This window comes from Mytilus californianus, unplaced genomic scaffold (assembly GCF_021869535.1).
Source record: "Mytilus californianus isolate M0D057914Y unplaced genomic scaffold, xbMytCali1.0.p SCAF_12, whole genome shotgun sequence".
Taxonomy (NCBI): Eukaryota; Metazoa; Mollusca; class Bivalvia; order Mytilida; family Mytilidae; genus Mytilus; species Mytilus californianus.
In genome coordinates, this window is record NW_026262604.1 from 51,689,284 (window position 1) to 51,709,536 (window position 20,253).

The 20,253-nt window shown below is 30.8% G+C and overlaps 1 protein-coding gene across 1 annotated transcript; it reads left to right on the forward strand.

The window, feature by feature from the left end:
- The first annotated feature begins 1,888 nt into the window (after nucleotides 1-1,888).
- On the forward strand, nucleotides 1,889-19,999 carry LOC127721118 (deleted in malignant brain tumors 1 protein-like). Its single transcript, XM_052227794.1, has 5 exons — nucleotides 1,889-1,964; nucleotides 5,506-5,650; nucleotides 10,885-10,967; nucleotides 18,808-18,852; nucleotides 19,851-19,999. The coding sequence occupies exons 1-5, from the start codon at nucleotides 1,889-1,891 to the stop codon at nucleotides 19,997-19,999; spliced, it is 498 nt and encodes a 165-aa protein (XP_052083754.1).
- Nucleotides 20,000-20,253: the final 254 nt, after the last annotated feature.

Below are 20,253 nucleotides of genomic sequence, written 5' to 3' on the forward strand. Positions count from 1 at the left end.
GACAACAACCCGACCAAAGAGTATAAAAACAAACAGCCAATTTTGTATTTCCTTTAATTTACTTTTGGTAAATTCGTCGATCAATATTAAGTGACAGGGTTGAGATATCAAAACACAGGCATAAATTCATCAGCATTAATGTTCATAGAATGATTCGATGGTCAATATACCATGAATTATTGAATTAAAAAGACAGTGTTCGTTATAATGAATTCACTGATCCTCTCTTCATCCTGTTTTATTATTACTTTCAAAAATAAGACTGACATAAGAAGACTAGATACTAGTACTCTATTTTCATTGGCCGTAACTAATATACAGTTACTTTTTTGTGCATCAAAATATCAGCAACTCCATATAATACCAATAAAATGGAGTAAACTAGTTTTTAATGAAAAAAACCTTTTTGCATTTTTTATTTAGTTCTTACTTTATTTTTGTTAACGTTTTATCAAATGCAGGTATTTACTCCATTTAATACTGTCAAATGAAAACATATTCATACTTTGAAGTCATGTGTATCTGCAAGTCAAACATATCTTGTCAAAATGCGTACACCAATTCTTTCTCTTATTGCAGGTTACCAAAAATCAGAAGGTAGTAAGTACTCTTTGTCTAATAGACGTATTTGCACTATGCAAATTTGTGAGCTATAACCTAAAAGCGCTCAAGTTCCCGTTAAATTTGACATCACAATTTAAAAAAAGATGACTTCATAACTAAAGAGTGATTGTTTATTTACGTCAGAAGGTTTTTAGGATACATGTTTAAGGTTACAATGTATATGGAGACAAAACTCAGCTAATTATAAAAAGTGTTAATACGTTTATTGCAGTCTTGTATTTAACCAAATGAAAAGTCATCGCTCTAATTCATTCATTGAATAATTGTAAACACAACAGTTATTGTATTTACGTCATTTCGACAATGAACTCGCATGCACGTTACTACAAAATCTTTTTTCAATTGAAACTGTAACAATAGCTAGTATAATGTCTTGTCAAACAAGATTGATACATGTAATTCTTTTCTTTTTTTATGTGGTTCTAATTATGTCAATATGAAATGAGTTGCGTCTGATAGAAATCGATTTTATGCAAATGAATATCAATACATCTGTTAACAAATTTTGATTGAAAAAAAATCTCTATAGAAAGTCTGTAACTTTTTGAAAATTGGGCTGTTATAAGAAAATCTACAAAACAGACCAAAATTCATTTTTCTATTTTGTATTTGAATGTTCCAAAATCAATCAAAGTCTTATACATGTACATGTGTATGTGCACTTGCATAAGGACGATTTCTATTCGACGCAGCTCAAATGTTGAAGATTTTAGTGTTGCAATCAGTTTCAATATAACCGTTCATGTTCTTTTGCTTGATGCAGTTTTGAATTTTAGCATTAAACTATATCAACTTTGATACTTCTTTCATTACCATAACTAAAATAAAAACAAAGCATCCACACAATATTTTTTCTTAACTTTTAATGCATGTTAACGGGGTTTATCCATACATTGTGACTGACAAGCGTTAAATTCCAGATTGACCCATTGTCAAATTAAAGAATAGTTATCCTGTAATTTGAAGTATTTCAGACGAATCGATATTTAGAAGAATTAATATAATATGCATATGAGTTATAATTCACACGGGTTAACCACCATGTTCCGCATAGTTAAAAATTAATATTGAGTACCCATTGTTACTAATATAGAACTAGATGAGGATGACATGTTCAAATTAGACTAGAATAGCCCTCGCTATTTTCAAGTAATACAAGGGATTTTATTTGTATATTAAACACTTAAATTTATGAATACATTGCGGTTGGACAGATTTGATTGTACACACTATTTGTAATGACTTCTTTGTTTTAAATTGTGATATGATTTTAGGAACAGAAGTTACAACTGCTCAATACTTTGAAAGAGCTACAACTGCTGATGTACTTGGAAGATATGGTATAACAGTCTTTACTTTTTTTCATTTTAATATAAAAAATGAAAATTGTAAGAGTCACAGTTCCATTCATTATATTACACCATATAGACTATTGTGTAATCTAGAAGAGCTAAATGTTAATTAAAGAAAGACGAACAGATATTAAACTCATCAGATAAAAACTGCCGCCAATTTGTTTTTAAAGTTAAAATGACAAGACGGACACAGTCCAAGGAAACCGAATGTTGAATTCAACTGACTAAATATCGTTGTTAATCTGGTTCCGTTTTTTAGAAGATGTTGATGGTCACTTTTAAGGGTATACTAATTTGTTTGTTCATCTGATTTAATCAGGTAAGGCTGCTTCCTTAAATGCTATAACAAAGACAATATCATAGAACGTAACAGAAAGACCAATTAAAAGTTGAGAACAAACCTGTCGCAAATAGATAATACGAATTGTCATCTGGTATAGAAACTATGGGACACAAATTAAATATAACAACAATGATCACAATTTCTTCTGACATTCGAATCGAATACTAATCGCGATATAGTCTTTTGCGCCGACTCAACTTTAAGCTATAATCATTCAATCAATGAAATCTTATAACGGGCTTGGGTTTGTAACTTTGGATTCTTAGGCTTTATTCTAAAGTACATCCGTATCAAAATTAAAGCAGCCCACAAACACACACTTACATATATTTTATTGGTAATATTTAGTTGGTATTATGTCACTTATGTATTTTATCAAAACCTACATGAGTGTGTATCTTGCTTTATTGCTTTTGAAAATACTGATCTTTTTGATCAACAGGTCATTTATCATTCCGCCTAACAAACGATAGTCAAGGAATTTTACAGATTTATTATAATGGACAATGGGGCTATGTATGTCACAACTTTAATCAACATGCATACCAGTTCAACTCAGTTTGTCGCTCTGTTGGATACTCATCGTATGTAATGATTACACATTTTTTTAAAGATTTCCTATATAAATAATTTTAATCATGAATTTAATTTTAGGAATTATAACAATTTTCTAGACAATCCTGATGAAAATTAGATACATTAATATACAAGAGCAATAATTAATCAAAAGCAATCATCAGACATGTTAAACATGCAAAAGTTCTAACAATCTGTCATTTTGTCCGTCTCATGTAAAATTTCTGCGTTAAGTTACGTAAAAATTAAAATACTTCATTCTCTATTACTGTAGAGCATACAGCATATCTAGATACTATGATAGTCGACCAGCTATAGTTACAGATTTCCATTGTCCTGGTTATAACTATAACAATGGCGTAGACGATTGTACTGGGCGTAATTTCGGAGGCAACACTTACTGCAATTACAAGTTATATATTGAATGTGGTATGTTACGAAAACAAATATATCATGTACTGTTGATTCGTGGGTTTCAGGGATGTATAGTTGAATCAAAAATTGTTGCCTTAATCCAAATAGCATATTAAATGGTTTATTCAGAACAGAACAGTTCTAAAAGTGATGGAACTTTAATCTGTACTTATTACGTTGTTTTAAGCCTCTCTTTTCAGAAAAGTCGTCAACCCTCCCCTTACCTGGGACAGTGGCTTAATAGTACAGCATATGTAAAACCTATAAAAAATCAGTAGAAAAGGGCTTAACTCATCAAATCGATACAAAGCAGAAACAATCTAACAAAAAACACAGACCGGACGTGGCAGGGAACTTATATCCCCACATCAGAAAAGGCACTTACATGACGAAGTACAGATCTGAGAGTACTGGAAGTAACTGACAGCTAGTTCACAGCAGATAACAACTGATAAAAGAATCATGCATCTAAGACTAAAATATCACATGTTTGGACATAGTACAGGTTCTTGCTTTTATAAAATTATAAATTAGAATGATTACGATGATCTATTCTTTTAAAGTCATTTGTAAATTAAAGTGCATACTTATATCCCTGTTTTCACAATTGGATTAACTAAACTAAACCAAGTGTATGCTTTGGCGTTTGTCGCAAACTAAAATGCAAATAACAAGTCGGTTTCCAAGACTTTATCATATTTCGAGAGTCTGGATGTTGATAAAGTTGAAGGAAAACAAAAACAATTCTACACATATCGACATCCAGTTTAGTATGCATTTTATTTCCGTGTCGTCTCTCCTTTTATTTTAGACTCGTTAACCACTGAGGAATCAGTCACAAAGCCTTCCTATTCAGGTATGCATTTTTGTTATAAGAAAATATTTGTTTTTATTCAAGTAATGTCCTTTAAACATGTTAAAAGACGAATATATATTACTCTTGAATAGTATAATACATTGAGGTGAAAATATATACAAAACTGTAGAAATACATGGATAATATGGCATTTAAAAAGTAAAATCACAACAAAACTAAACACCGAGGAAAATTCCAAACGGAAAGTCTCTAACCAAACGCAAACGGCAAAATCAAAAGCTCAAACACATCAAACGAACGGCCAACAATAATGTATGTCAGTCGGGATCACGAGTCGGGGAAGGACAGTGACAACATCAAAAGATGAGATCGATCAATATTATTTCCTCTAAAAACTCCATTCAATGTAAAATGAAAGGTCAGAAGTTTGTGCTTTACGGGTGCAAAATGAAAAGCTTCTTATGTTAAGGCCAATGTGAAACGTATTGCCCAGTCATACGCTATGCATTATACAAAGAAGATTTATAGATATTATATAAATAAGAAGATTTGGTATGATTGGCGATGAGACAACTCTCCAAAAGAGACAAAATGACACAGAGATTAACAACTATGGGTCATCGTACGGCCTTCAAAAGTGTGCAAAAACCATACCATATAATCAGCTATAACAGGCCACGATATGACAAATGTAAAACAATTCTAACTAGAAAACCAACGGCCTAATTGATGTACAAAATAATGAACGAAAAACAAATTGATACACAGAAACAAACGACAACCACTGAATTACGGGCTCCTTAAGTTTCTTTCTATTCATAAACTATTGACACATTTGAAGTCTTTAAATTCCAGTCATGTCCAAGTGTAAAAGTTTAAGCTGAAAGAGATTTAAAAAGATAAATGCTAAAACAAGACTGTTCAATAATAAAAAAAAAACCAACACAAACCTTGAAAACATGCCTTAAATAGAGCACTAAAATCTATAGAAACATTATAAATGGTTTCATAATTTTCGTAAAAAAATAAATTTATAATAAAAACATGCATTTGCAAGCGTTGTTCAATGTTGTTAAATTTTGTTTTCAGGAGAAACTAGTGTTTCATATACAAGTAAGTTTTTACTATCCAATGGTAATTTAGCGTTCAGAAAGCGTCTTAAAATTTTTTTTAACCGTGTTACAATAAATGCTTAAATGTTGATGAGGTGCATTATGCTAAACTCATTAGAATAATTATTTCTTATTTGTTTTACTTAAGCTTAGTGATTTTATAATCAAACAAACACAAGAAAATAAATCTTCTTTTTTATTCTCTTAATTTAGTATTTAGAAAAAAAGTTCATGCATTATATAACAATTATAATGATTTTTCAGATGTTAGGCTAGTTGGTGGTAATTATAATTGGGAAGGACGTGTTGAGATATATCATAATGGAGCCTGGGGAACTATTTGTGATGACGACTTTGACACACACGACGCTAAAGTTATATGTGCAATGTTGGGATACAACAGATATGGGTAATTCAGTCCAGCTTCTCATAAAAGCTTAAATTATGATAACTTCAATAGAAAACTGAGGTTCCAATTCTATTTAATACAGTCGGGTATGACTTATTAGTTGGAACTCTTTTTTTTTGGTATGATGTTCTAAATACGATTTAAAATCATTTTGCAGACAATATTTAATCTCAAAGATCTGTTTTTTGTGCATGTTATAACATGTACGAGGTACTTTTGTACATGTTAATACTTGTATTTTTGCATTGTACAAGTTATAACATACACAATATTTATATATATATATATGTTACAATATGTACAAAATTGCAACTTGTACACGACATTTACATATCAAGGAAATAATATATTTCCGTACTGGAATTTAAAAAAAAACAACCCCAAATATATTTATTTTAAACATTCCCATCACGATGGATTCATAATTATTTGTTGGATGGATTTATTTTCGTGGTCGTAAGTAAACCCCAAAATGCAAGTTTTTATCTGCATGGATGTAAACAGATAACAAAACAACGAAATCGAATTTAATCCAAACATCAATGTGTGTTAAACCCCGAAAATTGATAACGATAAAAAAAATATAATGCATCCCCATTAAAATAACTTAACACTTAAAGTGATGATTTGCGCTAGATAGTTATATCAATGGTTGTACAGTACAACATGGCAATTCAGGACCCCATTAAAAGGATTGGAATCGTATGCCTCGGTACATAGAAAGTGCATTCTAATGAAAAGTCATCCGTCATAATGCCTATACATTGTAACATATTATATAAGGGTTTTGTTCTAATTGGTGATGTCAATGACGGATTTGCTCAGGTCGTTAAGGAATTTACTTTTATTTATATCGGAGCCTTTTTAACTGACTATACGGTATGAGTTTTGCTAATGTTTGATGGTCGAACGGTGACCTTCAGTTGCTTACATCTTCGTCATTTGTTCTCTGGTAAAAAGTAATCTCATTTGCTATCATACTACATCTTCATATTTTTATATGTATGGCTATAACAAGTCATTTAATGTCTGTCCATGATATCTGAAATGTTTATTACTCACAATATTTAAACAATAACTGTTTTAAAGGACGTTTAATTTTGATTTTATACTACTTGTTAGGTTTCTAAGAACAAGGTGATAATAAAAAGAAAATATACTTCGCAACATTCTCCTCATATAGAAATTAAAGACGAGTTTATTCCTGAATGGCTGTATTTATTTAGGAACATCAACTGATAATGTTTTATTTGTTCGTTGAGTTATTTTGTTTACGCTTGTGCAAAAAAAAAGATAAACACAAGTAGTTTACTGATGTAAAAATCTTAGCATTGGTCATTGCGTATTGCCTTTGTAATTTCGTGATGTTCTGAATTGAGTAGCAATATTCAATCAAATTACCACCAATTAGAAATATCAGAATATTTTACATTAAAATTAGAAGCGTGACAGCATATGGAAATGCTGCATTTGGTGAAGGGTATGGATCAATTATGTTGGATAACTTAAACTGCAATGGGTATGAAAGCGACATATCGCAGTGTTCATCAAATGGATGGAACAGACATAATTGTGGTCATGGTGAAGATGCAAGTGTTTCTTGTCGTAAGTACATTTAAATAAGACATGCACCTTTTGCTTGTCAACTGATTGATCATTTTCAACCTTGTCAAAGATTCATGTGTCACTTGTCGGTGAACTTGTTAGTCGTTCTCTTCTGTAATTTCTCAACTTGTTTTTTAAGCCTTTTACACTATTGGTTTTGAGACATTTTTATAGACAAATATTATCAGCAATGCAAAATCTTCAAACAAGTTGAAATGATCAAAATCATCAGTCGACACCATTTTGAAATTATAGTCCATTAATGACGATTTTTCTCAAATTTTGCGTTTTTGACTGTTATCTTGAAAACTATAATAGATAGATAGAAACCTATAATAGCATAATTATCAGCATGACAAGATCTACAAATAAGTTAAATGACCCAAATCTTAAGTCGACTCGTGATTGGAGTTCTTGCCTTTTAATGATAATTCACCATTTTCTTGGCATTTTTTTTCTATCATCTTGAAAACTAATATAGATAAATAAAAACTTTAAAGGGGAAAGTGATCAGCATGATGAAATCTACAAATACATCAACATGAATCAAATTTTCAGTTAATTTTTCATAGAATTATTCTCCTTTAATGATATGTTTTACTAAAAAGTGGCCTTTGTTGAAGATGTTGGTGAGCGACACAGGCTCTCTAGATTCTCTTGTTAGTTCATGCCATTCCCTCCTTTTTTATTTGTTGCTTTGATTTGTGTCTTCTTTGTCAATTTGCGAGATTTGAATATAGTTAACTACTGCCGTAATTGTTGATATGTGGATGGCGTAACAAAATCAATTGACCTTTGTTGCCCAGTTGTAGATGGAAAATTTCGAAAGACATCATCGGTGTATATTGTATATCAGAGATGTCCCTTCAAAGACTAATGTAGAAGTTTTCAACAACTTGGACCATTTAAATAGAGGCTAATTTTTTATTTAATTGACCTGTACCATTTAAGGACATAAGCTTAATGCGGAAGACCTTCAAAAGATTTTCAAACAAATGACAAGACAAAAAACAACAATACAATCTATTGACTTTTTGTTTCATTTTCATCTATCAGATACATTAAAAAATCAGTAGATCCTTTTTTTTATATCTAAAATGAATAAAAGTGACTGTTTATTTTTTGCTTTTTTGTCTGCTGATTTGTATATTTGTTTTGACATGCCATCGTTTAATTTTGTTTTGGTGATATCATATCCTGCATGTTATTAAACCTTCAAAACCGTATTGCAAGGAATACGGAAAGCAAGTAATATCTCATTTGACATTTGTATTTCCTTTCATCAACATTCTGTAAGTCCAGTGATCAAGATTAAAAGGAACGGGATTGAGATCTCATACTCAAATTTAACTGCATTTGTATTAATGTACATATACAAAGTAAAAACCTCGTTAGTGCAAATTTTTTATCATATCGTCATGCGTAAATAATAGTCTGAGGGATTGTTAGTTTTGCAGGCAGGTCTTTCATTTAATTGTTCAATTTATTTACTTGTTTTCTAGACTAGGGGCTATTTCAAGCTAAATATCTCCTATATATACATTCTTTTTTGAAGATTGCATGCTTACCTGTTGCTTTTTTGTATCGATTTAAGCTGTCTTAATGACGCTTACACATTGTTTGATTTATATTTGATATAATCCAGATTTGATTGCCAATATACAGAGAATTATTGTTCGTAGTAATGAATTCACCGATACTCTACTCATCCGGTTTATATTTTTTCTTTAAAAAGATGATTGACATTAAAAGGACTAGAGAAATCTTCCATCATTTGACTGCTGTACCCCAATTTTAGACATTTTTACCTAGTATGTCTGTTTGTTTTGCTCACACATTGTTGTCAATATAATGGAATTTTATGTAATTGTCATACAATTGAGAGGAAATGCCTTTAACAAGTCAGGAACATTACATTTGTTTTACATTCGTGTGATGTGTTTGAGCTTTTGATTTTGCCATTTGTTAAGGGACTTTCTGTTTTCAATTTTCCATGAAGTTCGGTATTTTTGTTATTTTACTCTTCATTGATCGTGCTATTTACAATTATTGCTCTTGTATATCAATGTCTCTGCAACTTCAATATAAATCGCATCAAAGATTAAATATAAAGGTGAAAATAAACTCATTACAGACACCAGTATTTTGTACGCTCGACAGGCGTTCCGTCTATTAACCAGTTCTTAAAGAAAAAACAACTTTTTGCATGTGTATATTTAGGTCATTCTTAACTATTTTTCAACGTTTTTCAAATTGTTGAAGTTATTTTATTTAAAACTGTCCAATGAAACAATAGGCATACTTTGATTTCATTTGTAACTAAAATAACACATATCTTGTAAAAATGCGTACAACAATTCTTTGTTTAATTGCAGGATATCCTAAATCAGGTGGTAGTAAGTATATTACATCTTATGGACGTATTTAAACTTGTATGCCAATTTACCGATATTACTAAGAATCACTCTAGTTCCCGTACAATTAAACATCACAATTTTAAAAAGTTGACGTCATAATTAAACTGTGATTGTAGCGTGACGTCAGAGGGTTATTCGGAGACAGATCTAAGGTCATTAGGAGACAAAATTAAGCTAAATATCAAAAGTGTAAATACGTTTATTGCAGTCCAGTAGTGAGCAAATGAAAATTTATCGCTCTCGTTCAATCATTAAATATTGTAATCACAACACTCATAGTATTAACGTCATGTCAACAATTATTGCGCGTGCACGTTACTACAAAATATTTTTGAATGAAAACTGTTTCTATAAAATCCGCTAGTTTAATGTTTTATATAACAAGGTTGTTACATGTAAATCTTTTCTTGTTTTTTATGGGGTTCTAGTTTTTCAAAATTTTTTTGGAGGGTCTGGATTGGGGTTTTTTCAATTCTGTATTCTTTATTTTTTAGCCATTCTTCTGAATTCTATATACATTTTGCCCATTATTCTCTATTCGTTATATTTTAGCACCCAATTTTTCTCTATTCATTATTTTTTGGCCTATTTTTCTCAATTCCATTTGTGTACTTTTGCTTGATACAGTCTTAAATTTTAACATTAAACTATGTCAACTTTGATAATTTTTTATCACCATAACTAAAATTTAAATAAAGCATTAACACAATAATTTTGCTTAACTTATAATGCTTGTTAACGGGTTTTATCCATAACATAGAAAAGCGTTAGATTCCAGATGAATCCATTGTCAAAATAAAGAACATTTCTTCTTTAATTTGAAATATTTGAAACGAATGAGTTTTTGTAGGACTGGTTTAATGTTTAACAGAATTTACATAACATGGATATGAGCTAGAATCTCAAAGGGATTATCATGTACACCACCATGTACATAAAAAGGGCCCATTGAGCAGATCAACTTGAGTTTTATTTTACATGTATTTTATAAAATTTTTGTACCCATTGAAACTAAATATAAAATTGAATGATAGGTTCAAACAACTCATTTGCTTAATTTAGACAAGATTTCGAAGATCAATTTCGCCCTCGTCAATTTATACTAATGCAAGGGATCTATTTTGTATATTAAACACTCATGTATAGAAACTTTTATGTTGAACTGATTTGATTTGATTTTACAAACTATTTTGATTACCTCCTTTTTTTAAGTTGTGTTATAATTTTAGGAACAGAAGTTACAACTGTTCAATACTTTAACAGAGCTACAACTGCTGACGTACTTGGCAGTCATGGTATAAAAGTTTTTACTTTTTATTTTACATTTTATGATAAGTATGTAGATTGTAAGTCACAGTTCCAACCATTATGTTACACCATAAATACTATTGTATGATCTAGAACAGCAAAATGTTTATTAAAAAGGATGTTTTACTCATCAGATAAAAAAAAACTGGCGCCAATTTTCTTTTTAAGAAAAAATTACAAGACGGACAACAGTTCAAGGAAACCAAGTATTGAGATCAACAGACTAAAAACGTATATACTATACTGTTGTTAATCAGTTTCCGTTTTTGAAACGATATTGATGGGCACTTTTAACGGTACACTAATTTGTTTGTAAATGTGATTTAATCAGGTATAGCTGCCTTTTTAATTGATATTGCAATGGCAATTTCAGAGAACGTAACAGAGAGATAACGTCGTAACTTAGTATTAATCAATAAAAAGTTGAGAACAAACCTGTCGCATATTGATGATACATATGGGCATCTGGTACAGAAACTATAGGACACTAATTTCATATTAGATAAATTAATATTAATCAACAATGATCACAATTTCTTCTGACATTCGTATTTAATGCTCATAGCGATATAGCCTTTTGCGCTGATGCGAGGTTAAACATTAATCATTCGATCAATTAAACCTAATAACAGGTTTGGGTTTTTAATGTTTAATTTTTATGCTTTATTTTAGAGTACATCCGTATCAAAATTATAGCCGCCTATAGGCACATATTTACATATATTTCATTGGTAATATTTTGTTGTTGTTGAGTCACTTATATTTTGTTATAAAAACTGCATGATTGTGGATTATACTTTAACGTCTTTGAATAAAATATTGCTTTTTTTGATCAACAGGTCATTTATCATTCCGCCTAACAAACGATAGTCAAGGATTTCTACAGATTTACTATAATGGACAATGGGGTTATGTATGTCACAATTATGATCAACATGCATACCAGTTCAACTCAGTTTGTCGCTCTTTTGGATACTCATCGTATGTAAATATACTGTTTGAATGATTTACTAAGCAATGTTAATTATTAATCCAATTTTAGGAATTATTACGATTTTCCAGACAATCCTGATGAAAATTAGATACGTTGATATGCAAGAGCAAAAATTAATCAATAGCAATTATCAAATATGTGAAGCATGCAGAATTTCTAAATATGTGTCATTAGGTCTTTCCGTTTTTCTGTGGAAAGACCTATTGTCTTTTTCAGATTATTAGGTCTTTCCACTTTTCTGTGGAAAGACCTATTGTATTTGTTCTGATTATTAGGTCTTTCCACTTTTCTGTGGAAAGACCAATTGTATTTGTTCTGATTATTATTATTAGGTCTTTCCACTTTTTAAACCGGAAGTAACAAATTATTTCCCTTATTTATAAAATATTGTATAGAAACCATATATTTTTGGAATCAGCGTACTATAAGCTATCATTTGACGCTGTTAATGACATTTTAAACTGAATTTTTACTATTTTCATATCAAAATACTTGTTTTTTTGTGGAAAGACCTTCAATTGTTCTTTGAACAATTAGTTTTTAATTATTATTATTTTTTTCTTCTTCCGCCACTTTTTTCTGACGGTGCTTTTTTGTTTCGCAAGATGTTGCTTAGCTTTTTGAATATGATATCGAACAGTTATTACGATTTTGAAACTGACCCTGTTAAGCCGAACATTTTATTGTAAGAGTTATCTCCCCAAACACTGTTTTTCTTGTTTACAAATCTCCTTCGCAACCGTTAAAGATTACGACAAAATTATTTCACCAATTTGCTCGTCATATCCTCAGGATTTTGAAAATAATTTTGACCGAAGCGGTCCGGAAACTCCATATGAGAGTTATTTCCCCTTCTGTATTTAGAATGAGTAAAATGTAATTGTAATTGATAAACCATAAATGATAGAGACCTAGGGTCTTTTGATATGAGGTCCTTGGTCCAAAAAAATTAGAAAATAGGGTCAAGGTCAAAGGTCAGGGTCATTTCTAAATTTGGTTTTTGGCTAATTTTTACCTCTTTTCAAACACAATATAAGATATCGACAACATATTTTTACTTAATTGTTATTTGCGACATGTCGTAACACATACATTTTGGTTTAAAGGGTAAGCTAACATCATATTAGAGTTTTCTCCCCTCTTTATTTAAAAATATGCATATATGAAATATTCTGTGAAATATGGTGATATAACTCATGAACCAAATATAATTGAGACCTAGGGTCTTTTGATTTGAGGTCATTGGCTGATGACCTTGAAATTGAGCTCAAGGTCATAGGTTAAATTGACGTTCTAGATTTTGACCTTTGCTTTTACCTCATATGTATACATGATAAATCCATGGGACTTTTTGCATTACGTTTCAAGCCATTTAACCTTAGAAAAGCCAACCGGAAGTGACCTAGTGTAATCCGGAAGTAGCTTTTTTTGTACTTAATTAATGTAAAAGTTTATAGAACCAGATATTTTTGGTATCATTGTCAATTAAACATTTGAATAATACCGGAAGTAACCTTTTTTTAAACCGAAAGTAACAAATTATCTCTCTTATTTAAAAAATATTGTATAGAAACCATATATTTTTGAAAACAGCGTACAAAGCCGTCATTTGACGCTGGAAATGACATTTTAAACCGGATTTTACTATTTTCATATTAAAATACATGTTTTTTGGTGGAAAGAACTTATTAGGTCTTTCCACTTTTCTGTGGAAACACCTATTGCTTTTCTTCTTCTGATTATTATTATTATTATTTTTTTTTTCTTCTTCCGCCACTTTTTTCTGACGGTGCTTTTTTTTTTCGCAAGATGTCGCTTAGATTTTTTGCATATGATATCGAACAGTTATTACGATTTTGAAACTGACCCTGTTAAGCCGAAAACTTTTTATTGTAAGAGTTATCTCCCCAAACACAGTTTTTCTTGTGTACGCATCTCCTTCGCAACCGTTAAAGATAACAACAAAATTATTTCACCAATTTGCTCGTTATATCCTCAGGATCTTAAAAATAATTTTGAGCAAAGCGGTCCGGAAACTCCATATGAGAGTTATTTCCCCTTCTGTATTTAGAATGAGTAAAATGTAATTGTAATTGGTAAACCATAAGTTAAAGGGACCTAGGGTCTTTTGATTTGAGGTCCTTGGTCCAAGAAAATAGGGTCAAGGTCAAAGGTCAAGGTCATTTTTAAATTTGGATTTTGGTTTATTTTCACCTCTTTTCAAACACAATATAAGATATCGACAACATATTTTTACTTAATTGTTAGTTGCGACATGTCATAACACATACATTTTGGTTTAAATGGTATGCTTACATCAAATTAGAGTTTTCTCCCCTCTTTTATTTAAAAATATGCATATGGTGATATAACTCATGAACCAAATATAATTAAGATCTAGGGTATTTTGATTTGAGGTCCTAGTTTGATGACCTTGAAATTGAGCTCAAGGTCATTGGTTAAATTGACGTTCTAGATTTTGACCTTTGCTGTTACCTCATATGTATACATGATAAAGCCATGGGACTTTTTGCATTAGGTTACAAGCCATTTAACCTTAGAAAAGCCAACCAGAAGTGACCTTGTGTAAACCGGAAGTAGCCTTTTTTTGTACTTAATTAATATAAAAGTGTATAGAACCAGATATTTTTGGTATCGGTGTCAATTTAACGTTTGAATAATACCGGAAGTAACATTTTTCAAACCGGAAGTAACAAATTATCTCCTTTATTTAAAAAATATTGTAATGAAACCATATATTTTTGGAATCAGCGTATTATAAGCTATTATTTGACGCTGGAAATGACATTTTCAACCGAATTTTACTATTTTCATATTAAAATACCTGGTTTTTTGTGGAAAGACCTTCAATTGTTCTTTGAACAATTGGTTTTTAATTATTAGGTCTTTCCACTTTTCTGTGGAAAGACCTATTCGTTTTTTTCTGATTATTTTTATTCTTTTTTTCTTCCGCCACATTTTGTTCTTGCGATAAATTTTGTTTTTTGCAAGATGTCGCTTAGATGTTTCGTATATGATATCGAACAATTTATGCGCCTTTGAAATTGACCCTGCTTAAGCGAATACTTTTCTTTGTAGGAGTTATCTCCCCGAACATTGTTTTCCATGTGCGTTTATCTCCTCCGTAACCGTAAAAGAAAGCGACAAATTTATTTTACCAAATTGCTCGTTATATCCTCAGGATGTTTTGTCCAATTTTAATCGAAGCGATACGTAAACTCCATATGAGAGTTATTTCCCCTTCTGTATTTGACATAAGGTATATATAAATGTATAGCATGAATGTTAAGTGATAGAGACCGAAGGTATATTGATTTGAGTTCCTTGGTTTATTTAAATGAAATTGAGGCCAAGGTCAAAGGTCAAGGTCATATTCTAAATTTCGACCTTTCCTTGTTAGTTGATCTCCTCTGTCACTTTTAAAATTACAAATTAAAGAACTATGGCAAAATGTTTGCTTAATTGTGATTAAGATATGATACATTTGGTCTGAAACAATCCAATGATATCTCATAGGAGTTATTGTCCCTGAAATGATTCAATTTAAGGTTATTTGGTTATTACTCCAATTTGGTACATGATAAAGCCATAGGGTCTTTTGTAAACTGTTGGTTGACATATGACCTTGGAAAAAAGTAAACCGGAAGTGACCTTGAGTGAACTGGAAGTAGTATTTTTTGCACTTATTTCATGGAAAAGTACCTAGAAACCATATATTTTTTGAATGACCATAGGTTAACATATCATTTGAGACCGGAAGTGACATTTTATATACCGGAATTAGCATATTATCTTCCTTATTACAGGCATAAGAATATACAAACTATATATTTTTGGAATCAGTGTGAATAAAGCTATCATATGATATTTTCTAAACCGGAAGTTGGCAATTATCTCCCTTATTTCAGGCAAAAGTATATAGAAACCATTTTTTTATTGAATCAGTATGAAGAAATCTATACTTTGACGCTATTAATAACTTTGAGTAAACCAGAAGTAGCTTCCTATCAATTATTTAGAAAATTAATGTGGAAAGACCTTCAATTGTTCTTTGAACAATTAGTTTTTAATTATTATTATTTTTTTCTTCTTCCGCCACTTTTTTCTGACGGTGCTTTTTTGTTTCGCAAGATGTCGCTTAGATTTTTTGCATATGATATCGAACAGTTATTACGATTTTGAAACTGACCCTGTTAAGCCGAAAACTTTTTATTGTAAGAGTTATCTCCCCAAACACTGTTTTTCTTGTGTACAAATCTCCTTCGCAACCGTTAAAGATAACGACAAAATTATTTCATCAATTTGCTTGCTATTATTTCAGGATCTTGAAAATAATTTTGACCGAAGCGGTCCGGAAACTCCAGATGAGAGTTTTTTCCCCTTCTGTATTTAGAATAAGTAAAATGTAATTATAATTAGTAAACTATAAGTGATAGAGACCTAGGGTCCTATGATTTTAGGTCGATGGTCCAAAAAAAAAAAAAAAAATAGGGTCAAGGTCAAAGGTCAAGGTCATTTTTCAATTTGGATTTTGGCTTATTTTTACCTCTTTTCAAACACAATATAAGATATCGACAACATATTTTTACTTAATTGTTAGTTGCGACATGTCGTAACACATACATATTGGTTTAAAGAGTGCGCTTACATCAAATTAGAGTTTTCTCCCCTCTTTATTTAAAAATATGCATATGGTGATAGAACTCATGAACCAAATATAATTAAGATCTAGGGTCTTTTGATTTGAGGTCCTTGGTTGATGACCTTGAAATTGAGCCCAAGGTCATAGGTTAAATTGACGTTCTAGATTTTGACCTTTTTTTTTTTACCTCATATGTATACATGATAAAGCCATGGGACTTTTTGCATTAGGTTTCAAGCCATTTAACTTTAGAAAAGCCAACCAGAAGTGACCTTGTGTAATCCGGAAGTAGCTTTTTTTTGTACTTAATTAATATAAAAGTTTAAAGAACCAGATATTTTTGGTTTCAGTGTCAATAAAACGTTTGAATAAAACTGGAAGTAACTTTTTTCAAACCGGAAGTAACAAAATATCTCCCTATTTAAAAAATATTGTATAGAAACCATATATTTTTTGGAATCAGCGTACAATAAGCTATCATTTGACGCTGGAAATGATATTTTAAACCGAATTTTACTATTTTCATATTAAAAGACATGGTTTTTTTTGTTGAAAGATCTTCAATTGTTCAAAAATTGGTTTTTAATTCTACTTGTATTTTTTTCGGTCTCATGTGAGATTTCTGCGTCAAGTTTCGTCAAAACTAAAATACTTCATCCTTCATTATTGTAGAGCATACAGCATATCCAAATACTATGAGAGTCGACCAGCTATAATTACAGATTTTCATTGTCCTGGTTATTACTATAGCAACGGCGTAGACGATTGTACTGGACGCAACTTCGGACGCAACACTTACTGCAGTTTCAAGTTATATATCGAATGTGGTATGTTAAGAAAAACAAATATATTATGTACTGTTGTTTCATGGGTTTCAGGGATGTATAGGTGTATCAAAAATTGACATTGTAATGCAATGATGTGCCTATAACTCAAATTGCATGATTTCCATTAGCAATGATTACTGAATGTGGATTGGCGTTAAGGATAATACATGCATAGCAGGATACACTTACCCCAACGACGTATGCGGTTATGTCCCCTTTAAAATTGATATGTTATTGCCACTTAAATTTTCGTTTTATTGATATGAAAGTTATAAGGGGTCTCCGATTTCTTTTTTCTGTATTAATCATTCAAGTGTCTCTGTTATATCTAAAAATAACATTTCTAGCTACGATATCACAATTATGTTTGCCTTTTCGGCGCTTTTTTCACGCTGTCCAGAAGATTCAAATATACATACTAAAAAAACGAATTCGATGATCCCCTATAAGTTTTATATCAATAAAACGGAAATTACAGTAGTAATAATATATCATTTTTAAAGAAAATTCGTAGGATAGGATTTCGAGAAAAGTTAATTCTAGGTTAAATTTGCTGAATTTTTTAAAGATATTTACGTGTAATCTAAGCATACTACTATTTTTCGGGATATTTTATTTGCTATATCTCAGAAAGTATAAAATTTATATGCATATTTTTTTCGATGTTCATGTGCAGTTCCGCATGCTCTAGTTGTATGGAAGATTTTTTAAATTCCGCGAGATCATGCATTTACGTACCTGTTACCTTAAGCCTGTAAGTTTACCCTAAAGTCGAACTACATAATCGACAGTTGCTGATTACAAACCATATCATATTAAACATGTTTGGACCTAGCACAGGTTCTCGCTTTGATGCAACATATAAATCAAAATGAATACGATGATCTATTCTTTTAAAATTAATGTTTTGTATCAAAATTCATATGTATATCCCTGTTATCACAATTGAATTGAATAAAACAAATCAAGCGTATGCTTTGACGTTTGATGCAAACTTGAATGCAACCATAAGTTATTAATCATATTTTGTTTCCAAGACTTAAGCACATTTCGAGTGTCCTGTTCCTGATAAAGTTGAAGGAAAAACAAATCTAAACATACCGACATCCAGTATTGTATGCATTTTATTTCCGTGTCTTCTCTCCTTTCTAGTGAGAGGTTAAGCTAGCTTTAAAACCAGGTTTAATCCACCATTTTCAACATATTAAGTTAGGAATATGACAGTTGTTTTCCATTCGTTTGATGTGTTTGAGCTTTTGATTTTGCAATTTGATAAAGGACTTTCCGTTTTGAATTTTTGTTGGAGTTCGGTATTTTTGTTATTTTACTTTTTTCTATTTCAGACTCGTTAACCACCGAGGAAACAGTCACAAAGCCTCTTCATTCAGGTATGTATTTCGTTATATGTTAACATTTGTTTCTTTCATCGTTATTTCAAGATTTTTAATTGTCCTTTAAAAGAAGGAGATATATTATTCTTGAACAACATAATATATATAGTTGAATATTTATGCAAAACTGTGTTAATAAATTGTTAATATGACATCCAAAGTATGTCAGTCGGGTTCACGAGTCGGAGAAGGACAGTCGCAACATCAAAAGATTAAATCGGTCAATATAATCTCCTCTTAAAACTCGATTCAATGTAACATGAAGGGTAGGCAGTTTGTGCTTTACGGGTGCCATTTGAAAAGCTACTTATGTTAAGGCTTCAGTGGAATGTGATACCCAGTCATAAGCTAGGCATTATACAAAACAGATTTATAGATATTGTACGTACTTGTTTTACCCTTAAGTGTCACTCTATGCATAAACAATTGGCACATTTAAAGTCTTTAAATGCAAATTATGACCAATTGTAAAAGGTTAAGCCGAACCAGAATGAACAGACAAATGATAAAACAAGACTGTTCAAAAAAAAAAAAAAAAACCAACCCAACAACAAACATTGACAAAATGCCCCAAATAGAGCACTCAAATCTATATAAACGTTGTCATATTTTCGTAAGCAAAAATTGAATTTATAAATTTATAACAAATACATGTATTTACAAGCGTTATTATATTTTCAGGAGAAACTGGTGTTTCATATACGAGTAAGTTTTTACTTAAATATTCCAGTTAAATCTAGAGTTTAGGAAGTGTCTTAAAAATCCATGTAAGCGTGTTCAACAACAGTTGCTTTAATATAACAATTTCATTATGCTTGAAAAAAACCCTCCTTAAAATAGTTATTTTTGCTTTGTCTTTACTTGAGCCAAGTGATTTCATATTCAAATATACACAAAAAAAAAGAAATTATCTTTTTCTTCCATTGTACAATAGTTTATTTCGTATTAAAAAAGAAGATATCATACATTATATTACTATTATATTGATTTTGCAGATGTGAGGCTAGTTGGTGGTAATTATTATTGGGAAGGACGTGTTGAGATATATCATAATGGAGTCTGGGGAACTATTTGTGATGACGACTTTGACACAAACGAAGCTAAAGTAATATGTGCAATGTTGGGGTACAACAGATATGGGTAATTCAGTCCAGCTTCTCATAAAATTTAAATTAATGAAATTTCAATAAAAAACTTAGGTTCAGACTCCATCAAACACAGTCGGATATGACTGATTTGTTGTAACCTTTTTGTGGTATGATGTTCTAAATACGATTTTAAATCATTTTGTAGATAATATTTGATCTCATAGTTCTGATGGTAGTTGAATTGGAAATAATAAAACAGCCAACTTTGTATGAGGGAGTTGAAACCTCTAATTTGGCAGTAAAAAGTAAA

Excerpts from the sequence above, each read along its gene's own strand:
- LOC127721118 (XM_052227794.1), top strand. The coding sequence starts at position 1,889 with ATGATTTTAGGAACAGAAGTTACAACTGCTCAATACTTTGAAAGAGCT. Across the intron at positions 1,965-5,505 it reads TGATGTACTTGGAAGATATG|ATGTTAGGCTAGTTGGTGGT; the intron begins GTATAACAGTCT and ends ATGATTTTTCAG. Across the intron at positions 18,853-19,850 it reads CACAAAGCCTCTTCATTCAG|ATGTGAGGCTAGTTGGTGGT; the intron begins GTATGTATTTCG and ends TTGATTTTGCAG.